Genomic DNA, 22,924 nt, shown 5'->3' with positions numbered 1-22,924 from the left:
TACCCTGAGAAAACCATAATTCAAAAAGAGTCACGTACCACAATGTTCATTGCAGCTCTATTTCCAATAGCCAGGACATGGAAGCAACCTAAGTGTCCATCGACAGATGAATGGATAAAGAAGATGTGGCACATATATACAATGGAATATTACTCAGCCATAAAAAGAAACAAAATTGAGTTATCTGTAGTGAGGTGGATAGACCTAGAGTCTGTCATACAGAGTGAAGTAAGTCAGAAAGAGAAAAACAAATACCGTATGCTGACACATATATATGGAATCAAAAAAAATGGTTCTGAAGAACCTAGGTGCAGGACAGGAATAAAGACGCAGATGTAGAGAATGGACCTGGGGACACGGGGAGTGGGAAGGGTAAGCTGGGACGAAGTGAGAGAGTGGCATGGACATATATACACTACCAAATGTAAAATAGATTGCTAGTGGGAATCAGCCGCATAGCACAGGGAGATCAGAGCAGTACTTTGTGACCACCTAGATGGGTGGGATAGGGAGGGTGGGAGGGAGACACAAGAGGGAGGAGATATGGGGATATATGTATATTTATAGCTGATTCACTTTGTTATAAAGCAGAAACTAACACAACATCATAAAGCAATTACACTCTAATAAAGATGTTAAATAAATAAATAAATAAATAAAATTAAAAATGGGCAAAGGACCTGAATAGACATTTCTCAAAAGAAGACATACAAATGGTCAATAAGTATTTTAAAAGTTCTCAACATCACTAATCTCATGGAAATTCAAATCAAAACCGCAATGAGATATCACCTCACACCTGTTAGAATGGCTGTCATCAAAAAGACAAAAGATAAGTGTTGTTAGGGATATGGAGAAAAGGAATCCTTGTACAGTAGGTGGGAATGTAAACTAGTGCAGACATCATTGAAAACAGTATGGAGGTTCCTCAAAAAACTAAAAATAGAACTAACGTATGATCCAGGAAGCTTATTTCTGGATATCTATCCAAAGGAATTGAAATCTGGATCTTAAAGAGATATCTCCACTCCCATGTTTATTGTAGCATTATTCACAGTAGTCAAGATATAGAAACAAACTAAATGTCTTTCAACAAATGAATGGATAAAGAAAATGTGGTGTCTCTCTCTCTCTCTCTCTCTCTCTCCCTCCCTCCCATGAAATATTATTCAATCTTAAAAAAGAAGACACCTGGAGAACTTTATGCTAAGTGAAATAAACCACACACAGAAAGACAAGTCCTATATATCTCCCTCATACTTGGAATCTAAACTAGTCAAACTCATAGAAGCAGAGAGTAGAATGGTGGTTGCCAAAGGTTAGGATAGAGAGTGGAAAATGAGGAGATGTTGGTCAAGGGTACAAAGTTTCAGTTTTGCAAGATGAATGGGTGCTGGAGCTATAATATAGAGCATGGTAACAAGAATGAACAATACTGTATTGTATTACTGAAATTTGCTAAGAGGATGGATCTTAAAACTTCTCAACACAGGAACACACACACAAACCCACACTGGTAATTATGTAAAAGTGAAGGATATGTTATTTAGCTTGATTATGGTGATCTTTTTACTATGTATACATATATCAAAACATCACATTTTAGCCTTTAAACATACACGATTTTTATGTGTCAAAGATATCTCAATAAACTTGTTTCACATTTTAATTTATGGCTTTAAAATATTTAGACATATGGTATGTGGGCTTCATTTGCACTGTTGACAGGGCCTGGGTAATATGAACTGGGTCTCTTCTTGAAATCAAAGACATGTCTTATTCCTCCCTTGAATCATACATAAATGCCAAACACAAGACTCTGCCCATGATAGATGCCCTGTCTCCCCAAAATGTTTAATTAACAAATGTATCCTTGTTGAGTGAATTTATGGTGGGACCATCAGGTATTTTAGAGCTGGTAAGCCTTTTGACACCTCTAAATGACACTTGATATTTAGGCACCATCTACTCCAGCCCTGAGTAATGTCACTGCATGCTCAGACACCCTGACCAGAAATGTACTTCTTTCTTCTTAACCACTTCCTTCCCCAATAGCTCAGGCACTCCTTCAGAACCCATCTCTTGGGGCTATCAGATTAAACTGAACAGGAAAACTGGTAGAAAGTTTAATGTGATTCATTCCACAACTTGGAATGGTTTAAATTCAGGGTCTAGTTGCTAATTTTAGTCCCAGGGTAGGATATTCAAAAAGTAGACTGTGTCTCTGTTTAAATAATCTTCCTTAATAATGATGTAAAGTCAAATAAATTAGTTTTAAAACATCCTGGAGACAGGCAACATTTTTTTAAATGTTTTGGTTTGTGTGTATGCCCACTCAGACTGGGTATAGACGAACATAGCCACATAAAGTTGCCAGTTTAGGAAAAAAAGACCCATACAATTTTGGGCTTATTACAAAATATAAAAAATATGATATAGACCTCCCACTGAGTAGCTCTGAATTAACTTAACCAATTTTTACTTAGCCATTGTGGCACCTCTCTTTCTGTAACTCTTTTCCTGCATCTCCTCACCACCTCACTCCCACCATTCCTCATTCAGAAAAAAAGTTTTAAAATAAAATAATAATAATAAATTTGATTTAAAATATCTTAATCTGTTCTAATGCTTTAGCCTACATTCTTTATTTAGGTTCAACATACTATTGCCATCCTGGCACATGGTACAGCATTCATTTTGCAATTATAATCCTTATTCAGTGAAACTCCTTCGTACACATAGTTCCACATATGACATCTTACCTTCTGAAGTAAATAAAAATATTCTCTGCAGGACTTCAACTCTCAGAATGGCTCTACTTTGGGGTTTCTACGGCCTTTCTGATTTCCAGCCCAGCACCTTGTATTAAGTAAGATGTGCTTTATAAGCCAATAAATAAGAATAATAATTGCCTCCATGTTTATCAACTCAGACTCTTTCGGTCTTGTCTTCATCATGCATTTTGCCACTTAAGGCAAAGTCAAGGACTTGCAGTTTGCTTATATTTATCTATTGCCTGCCAAATGATCCTCTGCTCTCAAACTCCCCAACCCCCCACAAAAGGAGTTTAAGTTATTCTTATTTGAGGCCTTTATTTGGTTCTTTCATATTTCTGAGGCTTACTTTTCATCCATAAAATTAAAAATAGAAGTGAAAGTCATCTTTGTTTTTATGATTAAACCCTCATTTCATTATATTGGATTTCACTAGCAGGACTTAAAGGCATAACCTCTGCTTAGTATCACCATCCTTTACCATTCCTACAATCATTACTTCTGTGGCAGATGACTGTGGTTGGGCTTTTTTGTTGTTGTTGTTTTCAGTATATGTCCCTTATTGTTCTTTGGAAAGTGGCCATTGTTAACATGGAGGTTCTTCCATATTTCCAAGTTTATGTTTGCCAGATGCTCTAGAATAAATGATTATTCAAAACATATTTGAACCCTTTTTGTTTTCTTCCATAGCTTAAGTTTTGTACCCAAAGACTAATAAACTGAAAACATCATTTTCTTCTTATACATTTAAAAACTAGTCACATGCATATGTAAGACTTTTTTCTGTCTATATACAGTGCTAGAGGCATTAACTCCACATCTCTTGTAAAGCCCCCTGAGACTCAGAGAAGCAACTGTGAGGGGAATGGCCAAGCCACAGGAGTGCACCATGGGGTCCCTGTTCCTACCACCAGACTGGCAAGGCTAAAGGGCAAACTTGCACCAATGGTCAACCCAACATCCATTATCCAACAAGTGTCATGATTTTACAGTAAAAAGAAGTTGTTTACTATGTAGATGCCTTGAAAAGGGAGACATCTTTGGTTACTAAAGGTCTCTGTCTCTGGAAAAAAGTAAATGTAGGTTGTGGTGATATTTTTCTTCATCAACAAGCTTTATTGTTATTATAAATGCTGTTACTATTACCACTCTCTACTTAGCAAGTGCCGGTAACTTTCACAAAATCATAGCCAGAGAAGTACGAATGAGAAAAACTCCTAGCCAGTGGGCCTCAATAGGAGTCAGAGAAGATCATAGGTAGTTGTAGCCCTGAGTACAGTCTGAAAGTCCAAATAAGCTCCCAAAAGGTAAGGTAACCTGTGTCTACAGTCAAGATAGCAACAAGGGGCTAAGGGAGATAGAATCATGGCTCACCCATCAGGGAAGCCATATTCAAAAACAGGGCCAGGAACTCAAAGACAAGTGAGATGCTTACATAGAAGTAAAAATTACAGCAGAGTTACCATTTGGAATTGCTTATTAGAGTCCCCAAAGCAAGTATGGCTCCTGGGGCAAGCTAAAGAAAGGCACACAAACCAGTGGAGGCATGGAGAGGGGTGTTTCTGTTTTACACGCACACACATCCCTCTTGAGTAAAGCAGACTTCCTCCCTTGATCTTGATTCCCAGATTCCATGCATCTTAGCAGAGCCAAGAGGAACTGGCAAAGGGCCTGGAGTTGGAGAGGGTATGTGAAGTTTAAAAACATGTACATCGTTAAAAATCATTAAAAATGTTGGTAACCCAAAGTGAATTCATACACACCCACAAAATTTGGCCTCTGACAGGTTAAACCGCTTGGGCCTTCAGTCCTTATTGGTGTTGAAACTAGGGCTGGGCTCTGTCTGCTGCCCAAGTTCACATGGATCCGCAGTGAGGAGAAGCAACCAGCATTCTGCACAAGCGGGAACCTAACTTTTAGACGATTTTTCTCCAGGAGAAGTTCTTTGCACCTTGCTCCTTCTGCCTTATAAATCATGCTAGTTGGCAGCAGTAAAGTAGAAACCCACAGCTCTTGAGTTTGCCCTTGACAGAACACATTGTAGAATGCTCAAACAGTAATCCATAATCACAATGTAATGCAAAGTTGAATTGAGTTATCTTTGGTTTCAGAACAAGAAAAATAGCATTTAAGATGGCAAGAAAATATTTTTTTCTTATGGAGTTAATGTAAAAACAGATACGGGATTTTGTATTAGAAAGTGGGAGCAAGAATGAAAGTATTTACCATCTTTTAACATGAGGTAACATATTGGGTTGTCCAAAAATTCGTTTGGATTTTTCTGTAAAATCCTTTGGGAAAACCCGAACGAACTTTTTGGCCAAAACAATAAAATCAAATTCTGTTGATTTTTAAAAATGTAGCCTTAAATAGAAATATAGTAACATGTACAAATAAACCTGGAATAGATAAAAGTATATTTTAACATATTTCTAATCTTAAGAAAAAGCATGCAGAATATAGCTGGCTTAAGTTTTTACTTAATAGGTAGAAAATATTATCCAAATCTTTCCTTTTCGAAGAATGGCCCATAGGCTTGTAGCATTAACATCACCTGGGAGCTTGTGAGAAATGAAGAACTGTGGGCCCCAGCATGGTCATACTGGATTGGAATCTCCATTTTAACGGATCCCTAGGTGACTCACATGTACACAAAGTTTTTGAAGCACTGATCTGAATTAACCATTCACCAAAGGCATATCAAGTAGGCTTATAGAAAGCCACCCTTTCCTCCAGCACCACATATAAACTTCCAAGCAAAGTAAAAATCATGTTTGCTCTGCAAATACAACTTCAAAATGAGTTCCCTAATACCCTCTTCAAACATTCAGGAACTACCACCTATTTCTTTACTTTTCCACTTTTTTCTCTGAGATACTTCCTAGGATAAATATCTTCCCTTTTTGCATGGATTGTTTTACCTGTGACTTTGGAAGACTGAATAACAGCTATGAAAGATAATAGAAAGAAGTAATACTGATAGATTTATAGGAAAGAAAAATAAGTGAAAGACAAGGCAGAAATACAAAAAAGCAAAAATAGCATGAACAAGAAAAACAAATATCTGTGTATTTTATTTATATTGAAAATAGATTTATTGTTTACCTAAATATAAAAAGAATGCATGCTAATAGTTTCTCATAGTTTTGCTAACTAAAAATTGTAAATTCTCAAATAATACAAAAAATAGTAGTGTTCAGAAACATCATCATGAAGGGAGAAACTTCTTTTGTTCTTTCAGTGGCCCAGCATCCACTTACCCATCTCCGGATAATTATCCCACCAGTTTTCTTTAACTGAGATTCCTCCTCTCTCCCCCTGCCCCATCTGACTCTTAGGCCCCATGCTATAGGTATTATCCTATATCACCTATGGATATGGTGGAGATATGGTGGAACGTGTGACAGAGCACACAGGCCTAAGCCAATCAGAATCTCACGTTCTCTAGATCACAGTGTTGGTTTGGGTATAAGCACACATCCTAAGTTAAACAGCCAGACCCAATGAACCTAGAGCTTTCAACTGAGTAATTAGAAGACTTTCTTTCATGCCAGTGCTGATATGGAGAGGAGGAGAGGCAAAAACTGTGGCAGCCTCCTTGTCATCATGAGGGGAGATATTGTTCTGAAGATAAAACCACCACAGAGGAGGAAGGGCAGAAACTTGGAAACAGAGGGAAAAACTGGCTCTTCCTGATGACCCTGTCTGAAGCCCTGATAAAGATGTGCCTAGAAGCAAACCAGGACTCTATACTTTTCATCTATCTGAGCCAAAAATAGATTGGATTGCTTAAATTAAATTTGACTGAGATTCTGTCACTTGTATTCAAGGGAAATATAACTAATACATGTTTGTATACTTCTATGCATACATCTGCATAGATGGATCTTATTATTTATAATTTCATTTTCAGTTTATTCTTTACCTATTATTTTTAACCTGCTATTCTCAACCAAAAAAAAATGTCATTAACATCTTTCTGAATAATTAAATTCAGATCTATATTGTTATTTTATTGGATATATGATGTTCTATAATTTGTACTATAATTTATTGAATCAGTTTCATACTGAGAGACATTTACAGATTGTTTATACATATTAAAGAAAAACCTCATATATACTAATTTAACCTACACAATGATCTCCTTGGGATAAATTTCTAGAAGTAGAGTTGTTAGGCCAAAGGTATCTAATTTAATATACTCACTCCTACACTGCTTTAGAGAAATCTGTAGAATTACATTTACACCAATAAGACCTGGACAACTCAGTGTTCCCTATAGTCACATAAACATCTGTTAATTTCATGAGCAAAAAATAATATATGTAATTTCTTTTCCATTTCTCTACTAGTGAGAGTGACTATTTTCCACATGTTTGTCAGCCCTTGCATTTCTCCTTTTGTGAACCACCTATTACTTTTTTACCCATATTTCTGTTACAGTGTTTGACTGCCTCATTGATATGCTAGAGCTCTTTATATATTAAGTGTATTAACTCTTTCTCATATATTTCCCAGGTTGTATTTTGTTTTTGATTTAACTTAAAGACATTTTATGGTGGAGAAATTTTACATTATTATGTAACCAAATTTATCAAAATTTAATTATGGATCTTTTATTACTTATATTGCTTAGAAAGATTGTTGCATTCTAAGACTATAAAATTACTCACCCATATTTTCTTCTAGTAGTTTCTGGTTTCTTTCCATTCTTTATCTTTTTTTATACACATTTAAATCTTGGATCCATCTAGAAGTTATTTTACCATAAGGGATTCAGCTTTCTTTTCCCCAAATGTCTAGCCAGTAATCCCAATGTTATATACCAGAAATTCTATTCATCATCTCACCAATATGAAATGCCATCTTTATCATATACTTAATTACCACATATCCTTGGGTCTATTTCTGGCTGCTTTATTATGTTTCATTTCAGACTGTTTCTGCCTCCTGTAGCAGTTTTGTGTTAGATATTGTAATTCATAAATTTTAAGATCTAGTAGGATAAGTATTCTTACAATTCTTTTTTTGATCCTTCCAAATTGTCTTAGCTTTTTCATTTATCTATTTTAAAAATTAATTTTAGAATAGTTCAAAAGCTTCTAAAGAAATAGTACTTCACAAGTCAGAAAGAGAAAAACAAATACCATATGCTAACACATATATATGGAATCTAAAAAAAAAAAAAAAAGGTTCTGAAGATCCTAGGGGCAGGATAGGAATAAATACGCAGACGTAGATAATGGACTTGAGGACAGGGGGAGGGGGAAGGGTAAGCTGGGACGAAGTGAGAGTGGCATGGACATATATACACTACTAAATGTAAAATAGATAGCTAGTGGGAAGCAGCCGCATAGCACAGGGAGATCAGCTCGGTGCTTTGTGACCACCTAGAGAGGTGGGATAGGGAGGGTGGGAGGGAATCGCAAGAGGAAGGGGATATGGGGATATATGTATACATATAGCTGATTCCCTTTGTTGTACAGCAGAAACTAACACAATAAAGATATTTTTAAAAAAGCAAAAAAGAAATAGTACTTCAATATTGAATAAAAATACATGAATATTATTATTTTGAGGAAAGTGAATAAAATAATAGTAAAATATTAAGTATTGGTAACCAAAAACATGGCGCCTATTTTCATTTATTAAATTATATTTAGTGTCCTTTAGAATATTTTATTTTTCTTTTATATACCTGCAAAATATTTCTTGATCAGTTTATTCAAATATATTTTTTATTTTATGTTTTTATTACTATTTTCAATACTTTACTTATCTTTTTTGTCAAATTTGGATTATTATTATGTAAAGAGTATCTTCTTATTTATAGTTTTTGTGAGACTTAAAACAATATTTTAAAGTCAGGAAAAGTCCTGAATTTAATCAAATATTTTTAGCATCTATTGTGATTTGACTGATTGAAAGGAATCAGTGTATTTGCCAATACTGAATTGGATACATTCTTGGAGTTAATCTCAGTCAGTTATATTGTATTACTCTTTGGATGTACTGCTAAATTCTCTCTGTTAATATATCATTCACAGTTTCTGTGAGGAAAGAGAGAGGGGAAGAGACAGAGGGAAGAGAGAGAGATACAGAAGAGAATCTGTTCAATGTTACTGTCACACATATGCTAGTGTCATAAAAGAATATGAAGAGAATTCCTTATTTTGTGTTGCTCTGGAACAAATTCAAATCACGTTGGAGTAATCTGGCTCTTGGAAGAATGAAAATAATTTCCAAAGATACCTTCTGTGTCAGAAGCATTTTGGAAAACTTTAACAACATTCACAATTTCTTGCACAATTTGTAGTCTATTTCTTCTTGAGAAAAAAAATGCAGTTTAAAAAGTTATTAGTATAAAATTGTGCAAAATATTTTCTTACGATGATTTTCTCATTATTTGTAGTCATTTCTCCTTTTCTTTGCATATTTTATGAATTCATGTTTTTTCTCTCTCTTTTGGTCTCGCTCATATTTGGTATTGGTAGATTATTTACTTATTTAATTGTATTTGATACCCCCTCCCTCCAGAACCAAGTCTTGAATTAATTTATAATTTCTATCACTTTTCTCATTATGGATTTTTGCTTCTCATTTAAAAAAATTTCTTCCTTATGTTTTTCTAAAGTTTATTTTAGATTCATTTTTCTAGCTAAACTGGCACCTTATTCACTTATTTCCATTCTTTTTCTTTTTTGAGTAATATAAATGTATATGGTTTAAAAATTTTTCCCTCACTGTTATTTTTCAGATATTCTGTAACTGTGATGTTATTGTTTACTTAACCTGAGAACTATTTTACAAAAAACATTTTTGTTTTGTTTCTGATTTTCTTATTTGTTTCTAGCACTGAATGCATTTTTTGTCAGAGAATGTTGCTTATAGTATTTCTACTTTGGGGTTTATTTTTTTGTTTCAAACGGTGAATATCTATGGGTCCTTGAAAAAATGATGCATTACATTTTTTTAAAATTAATTAATTAATTATTTATTTATTTTTGGCTGTGTTGGGTCTTCGTTTCTGTGCGAGGGCTTTCTCTAGTTGCAGCAAGCGGGGTCCAGTCTTCATCGCGGTGTGCGGGCCTCTCACTGTTGTGGCCTCTCTTGTTGCGGAGCACAGGCTCCAGACGCGCAGGCTCAGTAGTTGTGGCTCACGGGCCTAGTTGCTCTGTGGCATGTGGGATCTTCCCAGACCAGGGCTCGAACTTGTGTCCCCTGCATTAGCAGGCAGATTCTCAACCACTGTGCCACCAGGGAAGACCTTGATGCCTTTCTTTGTTTCTAGGGTTTGATATTTGACATCTACGTATCTATTAAATACTATTACACATATTGCTATTCAAATCTTCTGTATTTAAATTTTGTCTTTTTTATCCATAAAGTATAGAAACCGATGCATTGCTTTTCACTATTATTGTGTTTTTGTAAATATATCATTTATCTTCAGTAATTTTATATTTTATTCATATTTTTACTTATAAGGAATAATTATAACTTCTCTGTAAATTTTAACCTACATCATTAACTAACATAAGACTTTCAGCTTGCATTCACCTCTGCTTGATAATAGTAACATTTTCTCCCATCATTTTATTTATTTAGTAGATCATTATGCCGTTTACTTTTATCATCAAGCTAATATATTAGATTTTTTTGTCATACCAATGATCTTTTCTGCTTTTAATGTCTTGCATCTTCTTCCTTTGCCATCTTCTTCTTTGATGTTTGAAAAAAATACAGACTATTTTAAATTCAAAAAACAATTGCAGTTACAGTTTTAAATGATACGCTTAATCCTACAGTTCTCAATATATCAACTTTCACTTCAGGTATAGTTATTTATCCTCACTTTGAGAAATTAGGAAACAAAAGTTAATTTTGACAATCATTTTCGTTTCTAAGTGCTTACTCTCATCTCCCTTGTTCCAAACCTAGAAGGACTGATGCACAAATTGTTTTATTATTAATTTGTGCCATAACTGTACCCCTAAGTTGGTGTCTGAAGAAATACTATTACATTGCTAAAAACAAAGACAAGAGACTAGCAACCTGCAATAATTGTTCAAGGACACAAATTTTATAACTTAAATATCTAGTAGGCCACTTTATCTCATTACCTTGACTGACAAGAGGGACTGTTTCAAAACTGAAAATTGTTAGTATGAACAACCCACTATTATTTTGTGCCACCTCATACCCCTCAGTGGCTGCAGCCAAAATTTTTAGTTTTCAGTTCCCCTTCTCATTAAAATGCAAAAAATGGAAATGTATTCAGCCTTATTCTTGTACAAACAACAAAAACAAATCCACTGGAGGATAACGCTCCACTCTTCATTTGACTTTGACAGTGGAAACCTATTCTATGTTGATTAAGCAAATATGTAGCTGGATTCCTTTCTTGTTTTTTGAATTATAATATTCCTTATGGCATTATATTAAAAATTAACCCATGGCAGGGGATAAGGGAGGAGAATAGGAATGAATTATATTTTCCCACCCACCCAAATTGTGGCCAACTGGCAGAAAATACTGAACATGTCAGCATGTCACCCTGCTTTGGCTCAGAAGGAAAGTAATAGCCTTTGGTCCCGTCTAGTTCCCAAGCACCAGAATGAATTCTGACAATCATACCTTTTTCTCTGCAGGTTTGCCTTTCTGGCTGTGTGTGTGTGTGTGTGTGTGTGTGTGTGTGTGTGTATATGAATCCTCATGTGTACATAGACGCCTGCTGGAAATTGTTTCAATCCCTCTGTTCACATGTAATCAACATTCCCGCTCTCTTCTTACATTGAATTTTGGAAAGTGAGCCCTTGCAGTGCCCCATGCCTGCTTTAAATAGCCAAAGAATCAGAATCAGGAGACTCTAACTCTTCTAAGAGATGTCTTAGTGTGGTATGGCTAAGAAGTTTGCATGGCAACAGAGTGATTTAGGAGCAGTGCCCTGTTTTTTCTCTCTGCTTTGGAAACTGAAAGGGTTGTTTCCTTTTATCTTTTTTTCCTGTTACTGTTAAATTTAATTAACTATATATAAAGTATTAGAAATCCTTTGGATCTGATTATGAGTTTGGTCCAGAAAATGTGTAATCCCCAATGAAGCATGTATTAAAAGAGTCAACTCCTTTCCAAAACTGTAGTAATCAGATGTTAGTATATGAATAATTTTGGGCTTGGCTAGAAAACTTATCTCTTTACCCCATCTTTTTGTACTTAAACTATAAACTTTAAGAGTAATTTGTTTCCTATATCAGTCAGGGTCCTTGCAAGAAACAGCTGGCACATTTAAATCAGATAATTTGTGGATCATTTAAAAAAGACACCTTTACAAAGGTGTGAGTAGGGTATAGAGAAACCAGAAGGGATGGTGTGGTACTTGAGGTAAGGAACACCAAGGAACCACACTCACCCTAGGCCTGAGAAGGCAAGGGGAGGACATTGCTACTGGAATAGGGGAGAAAAGAAGGGGGTGAAGAAGACCCTTTGCAAGAGCTAAGATCTTAAGTTACATGGCCAGCCCAAATCAACCTGCAGGGAGAAAATGGATATAAATGCCCAAACCTCATTCTCCTCTTCCCTCAGGTCTCCTGCTGGCTCTCCCACTGGTCAACCCTACCAGATCTCAGAGGTCAAGTGAACCCGTGATGCTAAGGCTTAAGTCAGTCCCCTGGTATGCAGAGTGTGGCAGAAAGGGTGAAGGGAAACTGGAAGACATCTGGCACATTTCTGTTAAAATCAACCGATATCTATTCAACAACTACAGGTGAGGAATTCCTCATTTCCAAAATTTCATCATCTACGTGAATTGGAATCCAAGAACTTTCCCATGGAAATTGAGTCTTTAGGTTGTAGGAGATTGCTATGATAAAGTGGAAGTAAATAGATGTGTGTTGTCCTAAGATGTGTATTCCAATACTGATGTTACCACGTGCTAGTTGTATAACTTTGGATGAGTCACTTCGGATCCTTTGTATTCAATGGTATTATCAGTATGGTGATGATAGTCATGTTTTTTAAATTTTTGTCACAGGATGATTGCTAGTATAAAGTTATATAGTGTATAAGAGAATACTCTATGAAATATAATAAACTTTAATTTTAATTTACTTTGGAAATATTTCTCTGAAGCCATGACATTTTCAGTCTCTTTACAAGTCAGACTTTCCTCCTCTGAAATGGAGGTACTCTTTTTTTTTTTTTTTTTTTTTTAATTTTTATTTTTATTTTTTTTAAACATCTTTATTGAAGTATAATTGCCTTACAATAGTGTGTTAGCTTCTGCTTTATAACAAAGTGAATCAGTTATACATATACAATATGTTCCCATTTCTCTTCCCTCTTGCATCTCCCTCCCTCCCACCCTCCCCATCCCACCCCTCTAGGTGGTCACAAAGCACCGAGCTGATCTCCCTGGGCTATGCGGCTGCTTCCCACTAGCTATCTATTTTACATTTGGTAGTGTATATATGTCCATGACACTCTCTTACCCTGTCACATCTCACCCCACCCCCTCCCCATATCCTCAAGTCCATTCTCTAGTAGGTCTGTGTCTTTATTCCCGTCTTGCCACTAGGTTCTTCATGGCCTTTTTTTTTTTTTTTCCTTAGATTCCGTATATATGTGTTAGCATACTGTATTTGTTTTTCTCTTTCTGACTTACTTCACTCTGTATGACAGACTCTAACTCCATCCACCTCATTACAAATACCCGAAATGGAGGTACTCTTGTCAAAATTAGTTGGTTGTTTAACAGTTCAGATATTTATATCTTATGGAAGTGAATGAGTGCTCAGAGTGTATACACTGACTTTCCCCAGGGAATTCCCAATTTCCTTCATCACATCAAGGAAATCTTATAAATAATGTCATACACAGAGAGACTGCTTTGCTCATCAATTACATACAGTTACCTCCAGAGAAAGGGTCTGCCTTGCCAAGAATACTGCTGATTTGGCTCTCGCTAGGGAAGCAAAGAGCTGATGCAACAGGCATTGCATTAAGGACCTTTGCGTATTGTCTTCCTAGCTCTCTCCCTCTGGAACTCTGAGCTGGTTCCAGAGGCTATGGGAAGCTATGGAAAGTGCAGTCCACAGGTATTTTGGGATGTATGCTCTGGGACTAGTTCAGCAACAAAAAAGTATCTTAATTTGGGAGACTTTAACAAACTTCAGAAATAAAAGTAGACAAGAAATATGTATAAAGTAGACAAAAAATGCAATAAAACAAAACAAACAAAAGAAACTCCTAAAGGATAGAAAAAGGAGAGAAGCCAAGACAGGAAAATCTATCCACTTTGAGACTTAAAAACACACACAAAATGATAATAATAATAATAAACCTAGGCCGAAAAGTATTTAATAAAGTAAAAATTAAATATAAATGAACCATATATTCCACATAAACTAGAAAGAGAATGAAAAAACACACCCAAAGAAACTATAAGAGGAGTCAAAAGACAGAAATAGAAATTAATTAATTAAAAGCACAATAGAACATATATTTAAAGTCAAAAGTTGCCTCTTTGAAAATACCAATAATCAGCCCTTTTGTAACCTGATCAAGAATAAAAAAACATTAGAATGATAAAGAGATCAAAACTATAAATTCCAGAATTTTTTAAAACATAAGAGAACATTTTTATACAAAGTAATTTTTTAAATTGGAATGATTTGCTCTTCCAGAAAAAATATACATTAATAAGATTTCTTCAAGAAGTTAAAAACAGAATAGACCAGCAGCATAGACAAAACCTAAAATATAGACAAAAGCCAGGATCAGAACATTTTATGGGTGGATTCTACAAAATCAGAACCAGAATACTGAAAGAAGAGAATGCAATAGATCTTCTCTTATAAAGCTAGATGCAAACCCCCTAAATTTAATATTAACATTTTTTTTGTTGAGGTATAATTCACATACAACATTATTTAGTTTCAGATATACAATATAATGATTCAATATTTGTATATATTACAAAATGATCACCACAATAAGGCTAGTTAACATCTGTCACCATACACAGTTGTAGGAGATATTAGCACTTTTAGTGAAGAACTTCATTAAAACAATAATATACATCATGATCAAAAAGGGTTTAACACAGTATTGCTAAATATTGGAAAAGTGATAGATAAATAGGTCAATGGAACAGTATAGGGAATCTAGAATTCAGAAATGCATTTATTTGTGTGTGTATATGATGGAGTATGCAAAAAGTGGTGTTGGGACAATTGACTGTCCTTTAAAAAAGGATTAGATTCCTACTTCAGACAATTTTTGAAAATTCAACTTGAATTACAAGTTAAGTATAAAACAAGAATAATATACATTATGACCAAAAAAGGATTAAAGTAATAATGCTAGGTATTGGAAAATTAATAATCAAAATGATCAACAGAATAGAATGGACAATCCAGAAACAAATTCTTGTGGGAAAATGATGTACTATACAATAAATGGTGCTTGAACAATTGATCATCTATTCAAAGTGAAAAAAATTAAATTAAATTTAGATCTCTGTTTCATCCCATGCTAAAACATTAAAAAATGAATTTTAGTTGGCTTAATAAGTAAGCTTAAAACAAAACAAATGAACAAACAAAAGAACTTTGAAAGTGCTAACAGAAACAAGACAGACTAGGTAATTCCCTGGGGGTCCAGTGGTTAGGACTCCACACTTCCATTGCAGGGAGCACAGGTTCGATCTCTGGTCGGAGAACTAAGATCCCACATGCTACATGGCACAGCCAAAAAAAAAAAAAAAAAATCAGAAACAAGATAGAATATATATATTTATTTATATTCTTGGGATAAAGAAGACCTTATTGAAAAAAACACAAAAATTCAGAATTCCTGGTGAAAAGGCTAAAGTTTTTCTACATAAAACTTCTGAAACTTTTTGGATGTTTTGATATTGGCATACCACAAGAGCTCCATCCACCTATGTCCCATTTCTCTCACTGATTATGACTAAAAACTCTGGGCAAAATACAAAAAAAACGTGAAGACTCTGAAAAGTAGACAAAATTAAGTTTCTCATTGTGTTCTCTTTTCTTTTGTGGCTTTGCCCCCGTGGCAGGCTCTGGTCTTGGAGTGCTACAGCAGTAGCAATACTGTAAGTGGCTAAAACTCCAAGAAATACCCCATATTTCTGGCCAGAGGAAAATGAGTGTCCAGAGGCTGGAGAGTGAGAGGAGAATCCTAGAGGGGAGAGCTGGAGAGGAACGTGCTCAGATACTCAGTGTGAACCTACACAATCTCAGGTTCAACCTTGATGTATGGGAGATTTTAACACCCATTTCTCACCGAATGATAGAACAATGAGATGAAACCCTTGTACAGATACAGACGATCTGAACAACACTTTCAACCATCTTGATCTAATTTATAGAACACTACATTCAAAAACTAGAGAATACTACACATTTTTTCCCTAAGTGCGCATAGAACGCTGACAAAGATACACCATAAGTGGGACAATATAACATGTTTTTATAAAATTAAAAGGATCAAAATTATACAAAGTGATTCTCTGACCACAAAGAAATTAAATTAGAAATCAATAACATATCTTAGGAAAATCCTATATATCTGGAAATTAAGTAACAGTCACAGGTTAAAGATGAAATCAGAGGCATAGTTAGAAAATATTTTGAATTGAGTGACAATGAAAATACAACACTGCGAAATTTGTGGGATGCTGATAAAACAGTGGTGAGAGGGAAAAGTTGCTTTATATAAGAAAGAAGAAAGCTCTAAAAGCAAAGACCTAAGTTTCACTTCAAGAAACAAGAAAAAGAAGAGCAAAGTAAACCCCAAGTAAGTAGAAGGAAAGAAATAATAAAGATAAAAACAGAAATCAATGAGATGGAAAATGGACAATAGAGAAACTGCTTAGCAAACCCAAAAACTGTCTCTTTGAAAAGATCAACAAAATTGACAAAACTCTAGCTAGATTGATCAAGAAAAAAAGAGAGATAATATAAATCACCAATATTAGTAATGAAAAAGGGGTTATCAACACTACAGATGTTAAAGAACAATAAGACCATGCTATGAATAACTTTATGCTAAAAAATAGGAATATTGAAATGAATAAATACATTTCCAAAAAATATGACATGTCAAAACTGACTTAAGAAAAAAATAAATGATATAAATAACTCTATATGTATTAAAGCAATTTACTTTGTTATCAAAACCTTCCCAAGAAGAAAAAGTCCAGGACTAGATAAATTCACTGGTGAATTCTATAAAATATTGAAGAAAGAAAAAGCACACCAATCTTATTCAAATATAGTAAAAAAGAGAGGACGAGTGATCACTGCCCAAAAATTTAGTAAAGCAAGTTTGTATGTTCAATTGATTTTTGGCAACGTTGCCAATGCAATTCGATGGGAAAAAAAAATTTTTTTTTTAACTAACATTGCTGACTCAAATGGCTATCCACAGGGAAAAAATGAATATCCACCCTCACATCACATGATGCCCAACATGTAACTAAAAAAGGGTCACAGACACAAATATAATACACAAAATGAGAAAACTTCTAGAAGAAAGCATAAGAGAAAATCTGCAATATTGGGGTAGGGAGATATTTCCTAGATAGAATATTGAAAGCATGAAGCATGAGGGAAAAATAGATAAGTTGGAACTCTTCAAAAATTGAAAACTTTTTCTTACTGAAAGACACTAATGAGAACACACAAAGGCAAGTCATGGAGCATGAAAGAAACTATTGGCAAGCCAGATACCAGACAAAGACTTGTATCCAGAATACATAAAGCACTCTTACTACTCAATTATAAAGACTAAAAACCCAACAAGAAAATGGAAAATTGGAAGAGCTACTTTACAAAAGAAGCTATACAAACGTCTAATAAGCACATGAAATGATGATCAATAATATCATCAGTCATCAGGGAAGTACCACAATGAGATATAACTATATACTCATTAGAATGGCTAAAATTAACAAAAGCTGGCCATACCAAGTGTTGGTAAAAATGTGGAAAAACTGGAACTCTTAAAGTACTGCTGGCAAACATGTAAAATGGTACAATTACAGTGGAAAAAAATAACTGCGAAGTAGTGAACCCTAGCCAACTGTTCCCACTCACAGTAAAACCTCTTAAGAGTCTGTAATTGCTCTCCAAATTCTCAGCCTCCATTATTGCTCAAGTCAAGTTTTTAATCCTTATATCACGTCACTTAAACCTCTTTTGCCAAAATGACCAATGACCTTGCTATAGACTGACTGAATGTTTGTGTCCCTCCAAAATTCATATGTTGAAATCCTAAACCCCATTTTGATGGAATTAGGAGGTAGGGCCTTTGGGAGATAAGTAGGTCATGCATTGGATTATTGCCCTTATAAAAGAGACCTCAGAGAGTTTCCTCACCCTCTCCAGCCTGTGAGGATACAGCAAGAAGTCAGCTGCCTGTGAACCAGTAAGTGGGCCCTCATCAGAGAATCTGTCTGTGCCTTGATCTTGAACCTTCTAGTCTCCAGAATTGTGAAAAATAAATTTCTTATTTATGTTGCTTATAAGCCACTCAGTCTATGGTATTCTGTTTTAGCTTGAATGGACTAAGAGAGAAATTGGTGCTGAGAGTGAGGTGTTGCTATTACAAACACTTAAAAGTGTGGAAGCAGTTTGGGAACTGGGTAAGGAGTGAAGGCTGGAAGAGTTTTGACGTGCATGCTAGAAAAATCTTACATTGCTATGAACAGACCATTGAGGGTGATTCTGGTAAGAGCTCAGGAGAGGAAAGCTCTAGAGAGAGCCTCACATTTTCTCGAGAATACCTGAGTAATCCTGACCAGAATGTTGGTAGAAATATGGCCTATACAGGCCATTCTGATGAGGTCTCAGACAGAAATGAAGAACATGTTATTGAAAACTGGAAAAAAGGTGATCCTTGTAATAAAGTGTCTAATAACTTGACTGAATTGTGCTCCTGTTCTGGTGTTTTGTGGAAGGTAGAACTTGCAGGCAATGAAATGGAATATTTAGCTAAAACAATTTCTAAGCAAAGTGCTGGTGAGGCCTGGCTCCTTCTGAATGCTTATAGGAAAATGTGAGAAGAGAGAAATGACTTAAAGATGGAATTGTTACGCAAAAAGGAAGCAGAACTTAGAGATTTGACAAATTCTCATCCTACCCATATTGCAAAATTGAGAAAGTGTGTTCGGGAGAGAACACTAAAGATGTGGCCAAGCATCCCTCCGATAAAGAGATTGGTTTGTGTGTGCACCATGGATTTCATCAGCAACCCCAGCAGGAAAACTTCCAGTCTGAATTGAGGAGGAAGGAGATGGGAAGGATGAAGGGAGACCAGACTGTTGGACTTCTGGAATTTCTCAAGATGGAACCCTAGAACTATTTGATTATGAATGTGCACTGTTCTTCGAGACAAGGAAAGAATAACCCTGAAGGCAATTCAGAGATCATCAGGGCCACCCCCTTGGTTTCAAAAGGGGAGCCTATCACCTCACTTTCAACAGGCCAGACGGCCTCTGCTCAAAGCCATGGGGGGTGGGGTTGCCCAGCGTCTTGGGGTTCCCACCCAGCCCTGCCAAAGCTTCAGGGGAAAGACTGCTTTCCTAGTGGGCCTACAAGATGGAACTTCTGCCCCAGTGTCTGGAAGGTGGGACCTTTGCCCCACCTGGATCTGGAGGGCAGAGTATCAAGTCAAAGAGGACTGTACTTAAGCCTTAAATCTCATGGAAATTGCCTTGTAGTTTGGACTTATTTGGGACCTCTTACCCCTTTTCTCTTCCCTATTTCTCCCTTTTGAAATGGAAGCGTCTATTCACTCTGACCTTCTCGTAGTGCCTGTCAGGCCACACATGTTCCTGCTGTAGGCCCTTTGCAATTGCTGCTCTCATTGTCTCAAAGTCTCCTCCCCCAGGTCCTGGAATGGAGTCCATTCTCTTCTCTCAATTTTATGCTCAAATATCTCACAAGACACTTCCCTGATGACTTTGTCTAAATAGAACTCCCAACACTCTCATTGCTCTTAGTCTCCTATTCTGCTTTGTTTTTCTTCAAAGAAAAATATTTGTTTTATTCCTCCTCCCACCCCTTCAATGAAAGCCCCAAGAGTTCAGGGATTTTGTGTTTCCCATTTACAGTTATATCCTAGTATCTGGAACATGGTAGGTACTCAGTAAATACTTGTTTTCTGTTGGTTTAAGATCATCACTGTTCATTTTCTAAAGAGAATTATGTGGTGCACTCTGATTCTCAAATGTTTGCTATCCCTTCCTAATGGGGGATTGATTCTACACTTTTCCCCATGGAATTCAGGCATGGCTGTGGGACCTTCCCTGGGCAGAAGCTTTAAGAGCCTGCATATGGCTCACCATGCCTTCTTTGCTACTCCTCCACAATCACCAGCCATGTCCTAGACAGAGGCTGCTCTGTCAGCCTGAGCCCCAGAGAAAATGCTGTGCAGCAAAGCTGCCGTTGATCATATGGATCTGTGGCATGTGTAGTAAATAAACTGCTATATTAAGCCACTGAGATTTGGGGTCTGTTCATTTCTACAGTATAACCTAATTTATCCTGACTGGTACAGACACCTATGCAACCATAGGGCCCAAGAGTACCTAAAACACATTTGACAAATTACACAAGTTTGCCTGAGTTGTTTCTTCCTAAACAACCTACTGTTTTCCTACCACAACATTTTCTTTGAAAAGATAAAATCAAACAGACAAAAGCACTGGGACATTTATTTTGGCATCATCACAAGTTATTATTTTATTTCGTCATGTCTTCATGAAAGAGCATTATAGGAAAAAGTAAAGTAGCTTATGGATTTAAAAACTGTTTCCCAAACATGGCATAACTTAAAATTGAGTAAGATACTTATTAATAACACTAATTCTAAAGCTTTGCTTCAGGCCAATTGAATAAGAATCCCTGGGACTTTTGTCTTCAAATCTGTATTATTTTTAAATTTACCCAACTGATTACGATGTAGCTAGTCCAAAACCCAGTACTTAAGGTAAATATCTCTGTCCTCCCTAGGACACATAGAGAGATATACAGACCAGCAAGAGTCCTTATTCTACCCCACTTAAAAACACATCCCAAGGTATGGCTTCTATAATCCCTCATTGAATTGCTATGCTTCAAATTGTCAGTGGAATTTTTGAAAGATAACGTCCTAAAGAAGAAAATATTTGCCTTAGTTTCGATGGTCATTAAATGCAAATGGCTTACACTATACCAAATTCTCCAGGCAGCATCACTGAGATCCACTTTCATAGAAGTAGATAGAACTAAGAATTCCATTATAAACCCAATACAATTGTCTTCTGTTTAGACTTGTAATACTGACTTGGATCTAGCAGGAGAATTTCCTTTATTAATATGATATGAGTTAGTTGCTTACATTATTTTATAAGCTATAATTCAGATAAAATAGAACCAGTTACCAAGAATCTTTTAGGAAACACTGGAATTTTACTATTATGTGCCAGAAACTGTCAGTGTCAGATGTGAAGAAATAAATTGAGCTCCACATGGATATTTCCAAACACAGGCAATATAATGAAGTCTTGCTTCTTACACAAAAAGTCATTTTACCCCCATCTGTACTTCATCCCAAGAGTCCCTCCCTCAAAGGGATGAAGAAATGAAAGAAAGGGTTTCAGGCTTTGAACTTTTATTTGACTTTGATGGCAGGGTTGAAGGTCTCATAAAATTGAAACGTTGAATGAGAGGGCATTTGTGCTACCAATAGAATTGGAGCAAACACACTCACCTACCAATGCTCTGAAAGGAAACCAGAAATCTTACACCAGTTTGTAATGTAATTGCTTTTAGGAGCAAGGGACAATCATATTGAACAATCCCTTCTAAAATGAGCCGGGTAGTGTAATGAGGGTTACCAAGCCAGAAACAATAGCTGGAGCAATGTGGTTTGCTGGATGCAAGGATCAGCTCTGCCTGCTTAGGCAGAAACTCAGCCTCATCCAGATATTCATGTAGCATTCAGGGAAAAACAGAGATAAACATCTGCTATTGCTGACAGATGAAGAGAACTTGTCTACCACATCTTGGCTTCTTTGCCTTCATGTTTAGTAATGCAAACACAAATGAGTTTTTTCTTTCCCATGAAGTAACTAATTAGTAGATAAGTTATTTCAAGTCCTAGTATTACTACAGAGAAAAATAAATTCCTTTCTGGCACCACCTTAAAAGAAGAATTTCAATGGGATTACATTCCTTTAATCTATATGAACATAATAATACCTTCTTTTTTTAACCATTCCTCAGTCAAATCCCTATCACATGCTTTCTTCATTCCCATTTAAAAATAGCTTTTATATCTTGGATTTTATGATTAAACCTTGCCAACGCTAGTCAAAAGTACAGATTTTAATCAATTATCTGCATTATTTGGAATAATTCACAAATTAAAACACAATGTTTGAATTATTCAGAAAACTGGGGAGATAAATATAAATTACATGCATGCGGAGAGAAAGAGAGAGACAGATATGAATACAGCTCCAGAATACTAGGTGATCCTGCCATTTTTCAGGATAAATATAAATCACATGCATGCAGAGAGAAAGAGAGAGACAGACAGATATGAATACAGCTCCAGAATACTGGGTGATCCTGCCATTTTGCAGTTTTTCTGCTCAAATCAGCCTGTGAATTGAATGAAGGTGAGAGCTGCCTAGAAAATTTTACAAGTTTCTGCTTTTCTGAAATTTTAATTGGAAACGTTTATAAATAACAACTGTTTTATGTGTGTCTCCCTTCTCATAATTTCAAAAGACTTATTTTAAAATATAACAGATTAGGTGCTTATCATCACAGGCTATAGTCACCTAACATAGTTATAAAACGTTGCTGGGAAAGGTGAAAAAATTTTTTCGGGCCTTAGGTCTACCTCATTCGTTTGAGAAGTGAAATGTTCCTCTTTTTGTCTCATGCTCCCTTCAGCTTCTAACTTCTACGTAATGGCCAGCAAATTTCAACTTATTCTTAAATATTGTCAATAGAGCAACATCTTCTTTCTTAAAAGAAATCATGGAACCTCCCCCAAATCCACTTTATCCAGGGGGAAATGTTACTTTATTTGGGTAAAATTTTAAAGAACATACAAATTTTAGTTCTTAC

The 22,924-nt window shown here is 35.7% G+C and overlaps 2 protein-coding genes across 2 annotated transcripts in view; both read right to left on the bottom strand.

Annotated features, from left to right (window-relative positions):
- Positions 1-22,924, bottom strand: part of SNCAIP (synuclein alpha interacting protein) — a 217,159-nt gene that overhangs the window by 193,133 nt on the left and 1,102 nt on the right. The window lies entirely within an intron of this gene.
- LOC132362459 (zinc finger protein 474-like) overlaps positions 15,312-22,924 on the bottom strand; it is a 100,463-nt gene continuing 92,850 nt past the window's right edge. The window contains exon 5 of the mRNA XM_059916948.1: positions 15,312-15,510. Within this exon, the coding sequence (XP_059772931.1) occupies positions 15,395-15,510 (116 nt within the window). The 3' untranslated portion in view covers positions 15,312-15,394. The remainder of the gene's footprint in view (positions 15,511-22,924) is intronic.

This window comes from Balaenoptera ricei, chromosome 3 (assembly GCF_028023285.1).
Source record: "Balaenoptera ricei isolate mBalRic1 chromosome 3, mBalRic1.hap2, whole genome shotgun sequence".
Classification (NCBI taxonomy): domain Eukaryota; kingdom Metazoa; phylum Chordata; class Mammalia; order Artiodactyla; family Balaenopteridae; genus Balaenoptera; species Balaenoptera ricei.
The sequence above is the reverse complement of the archived record's forward strand: the minus strand, read 5'-3'. Positions and strand labels throughout refer to the sequence as shown.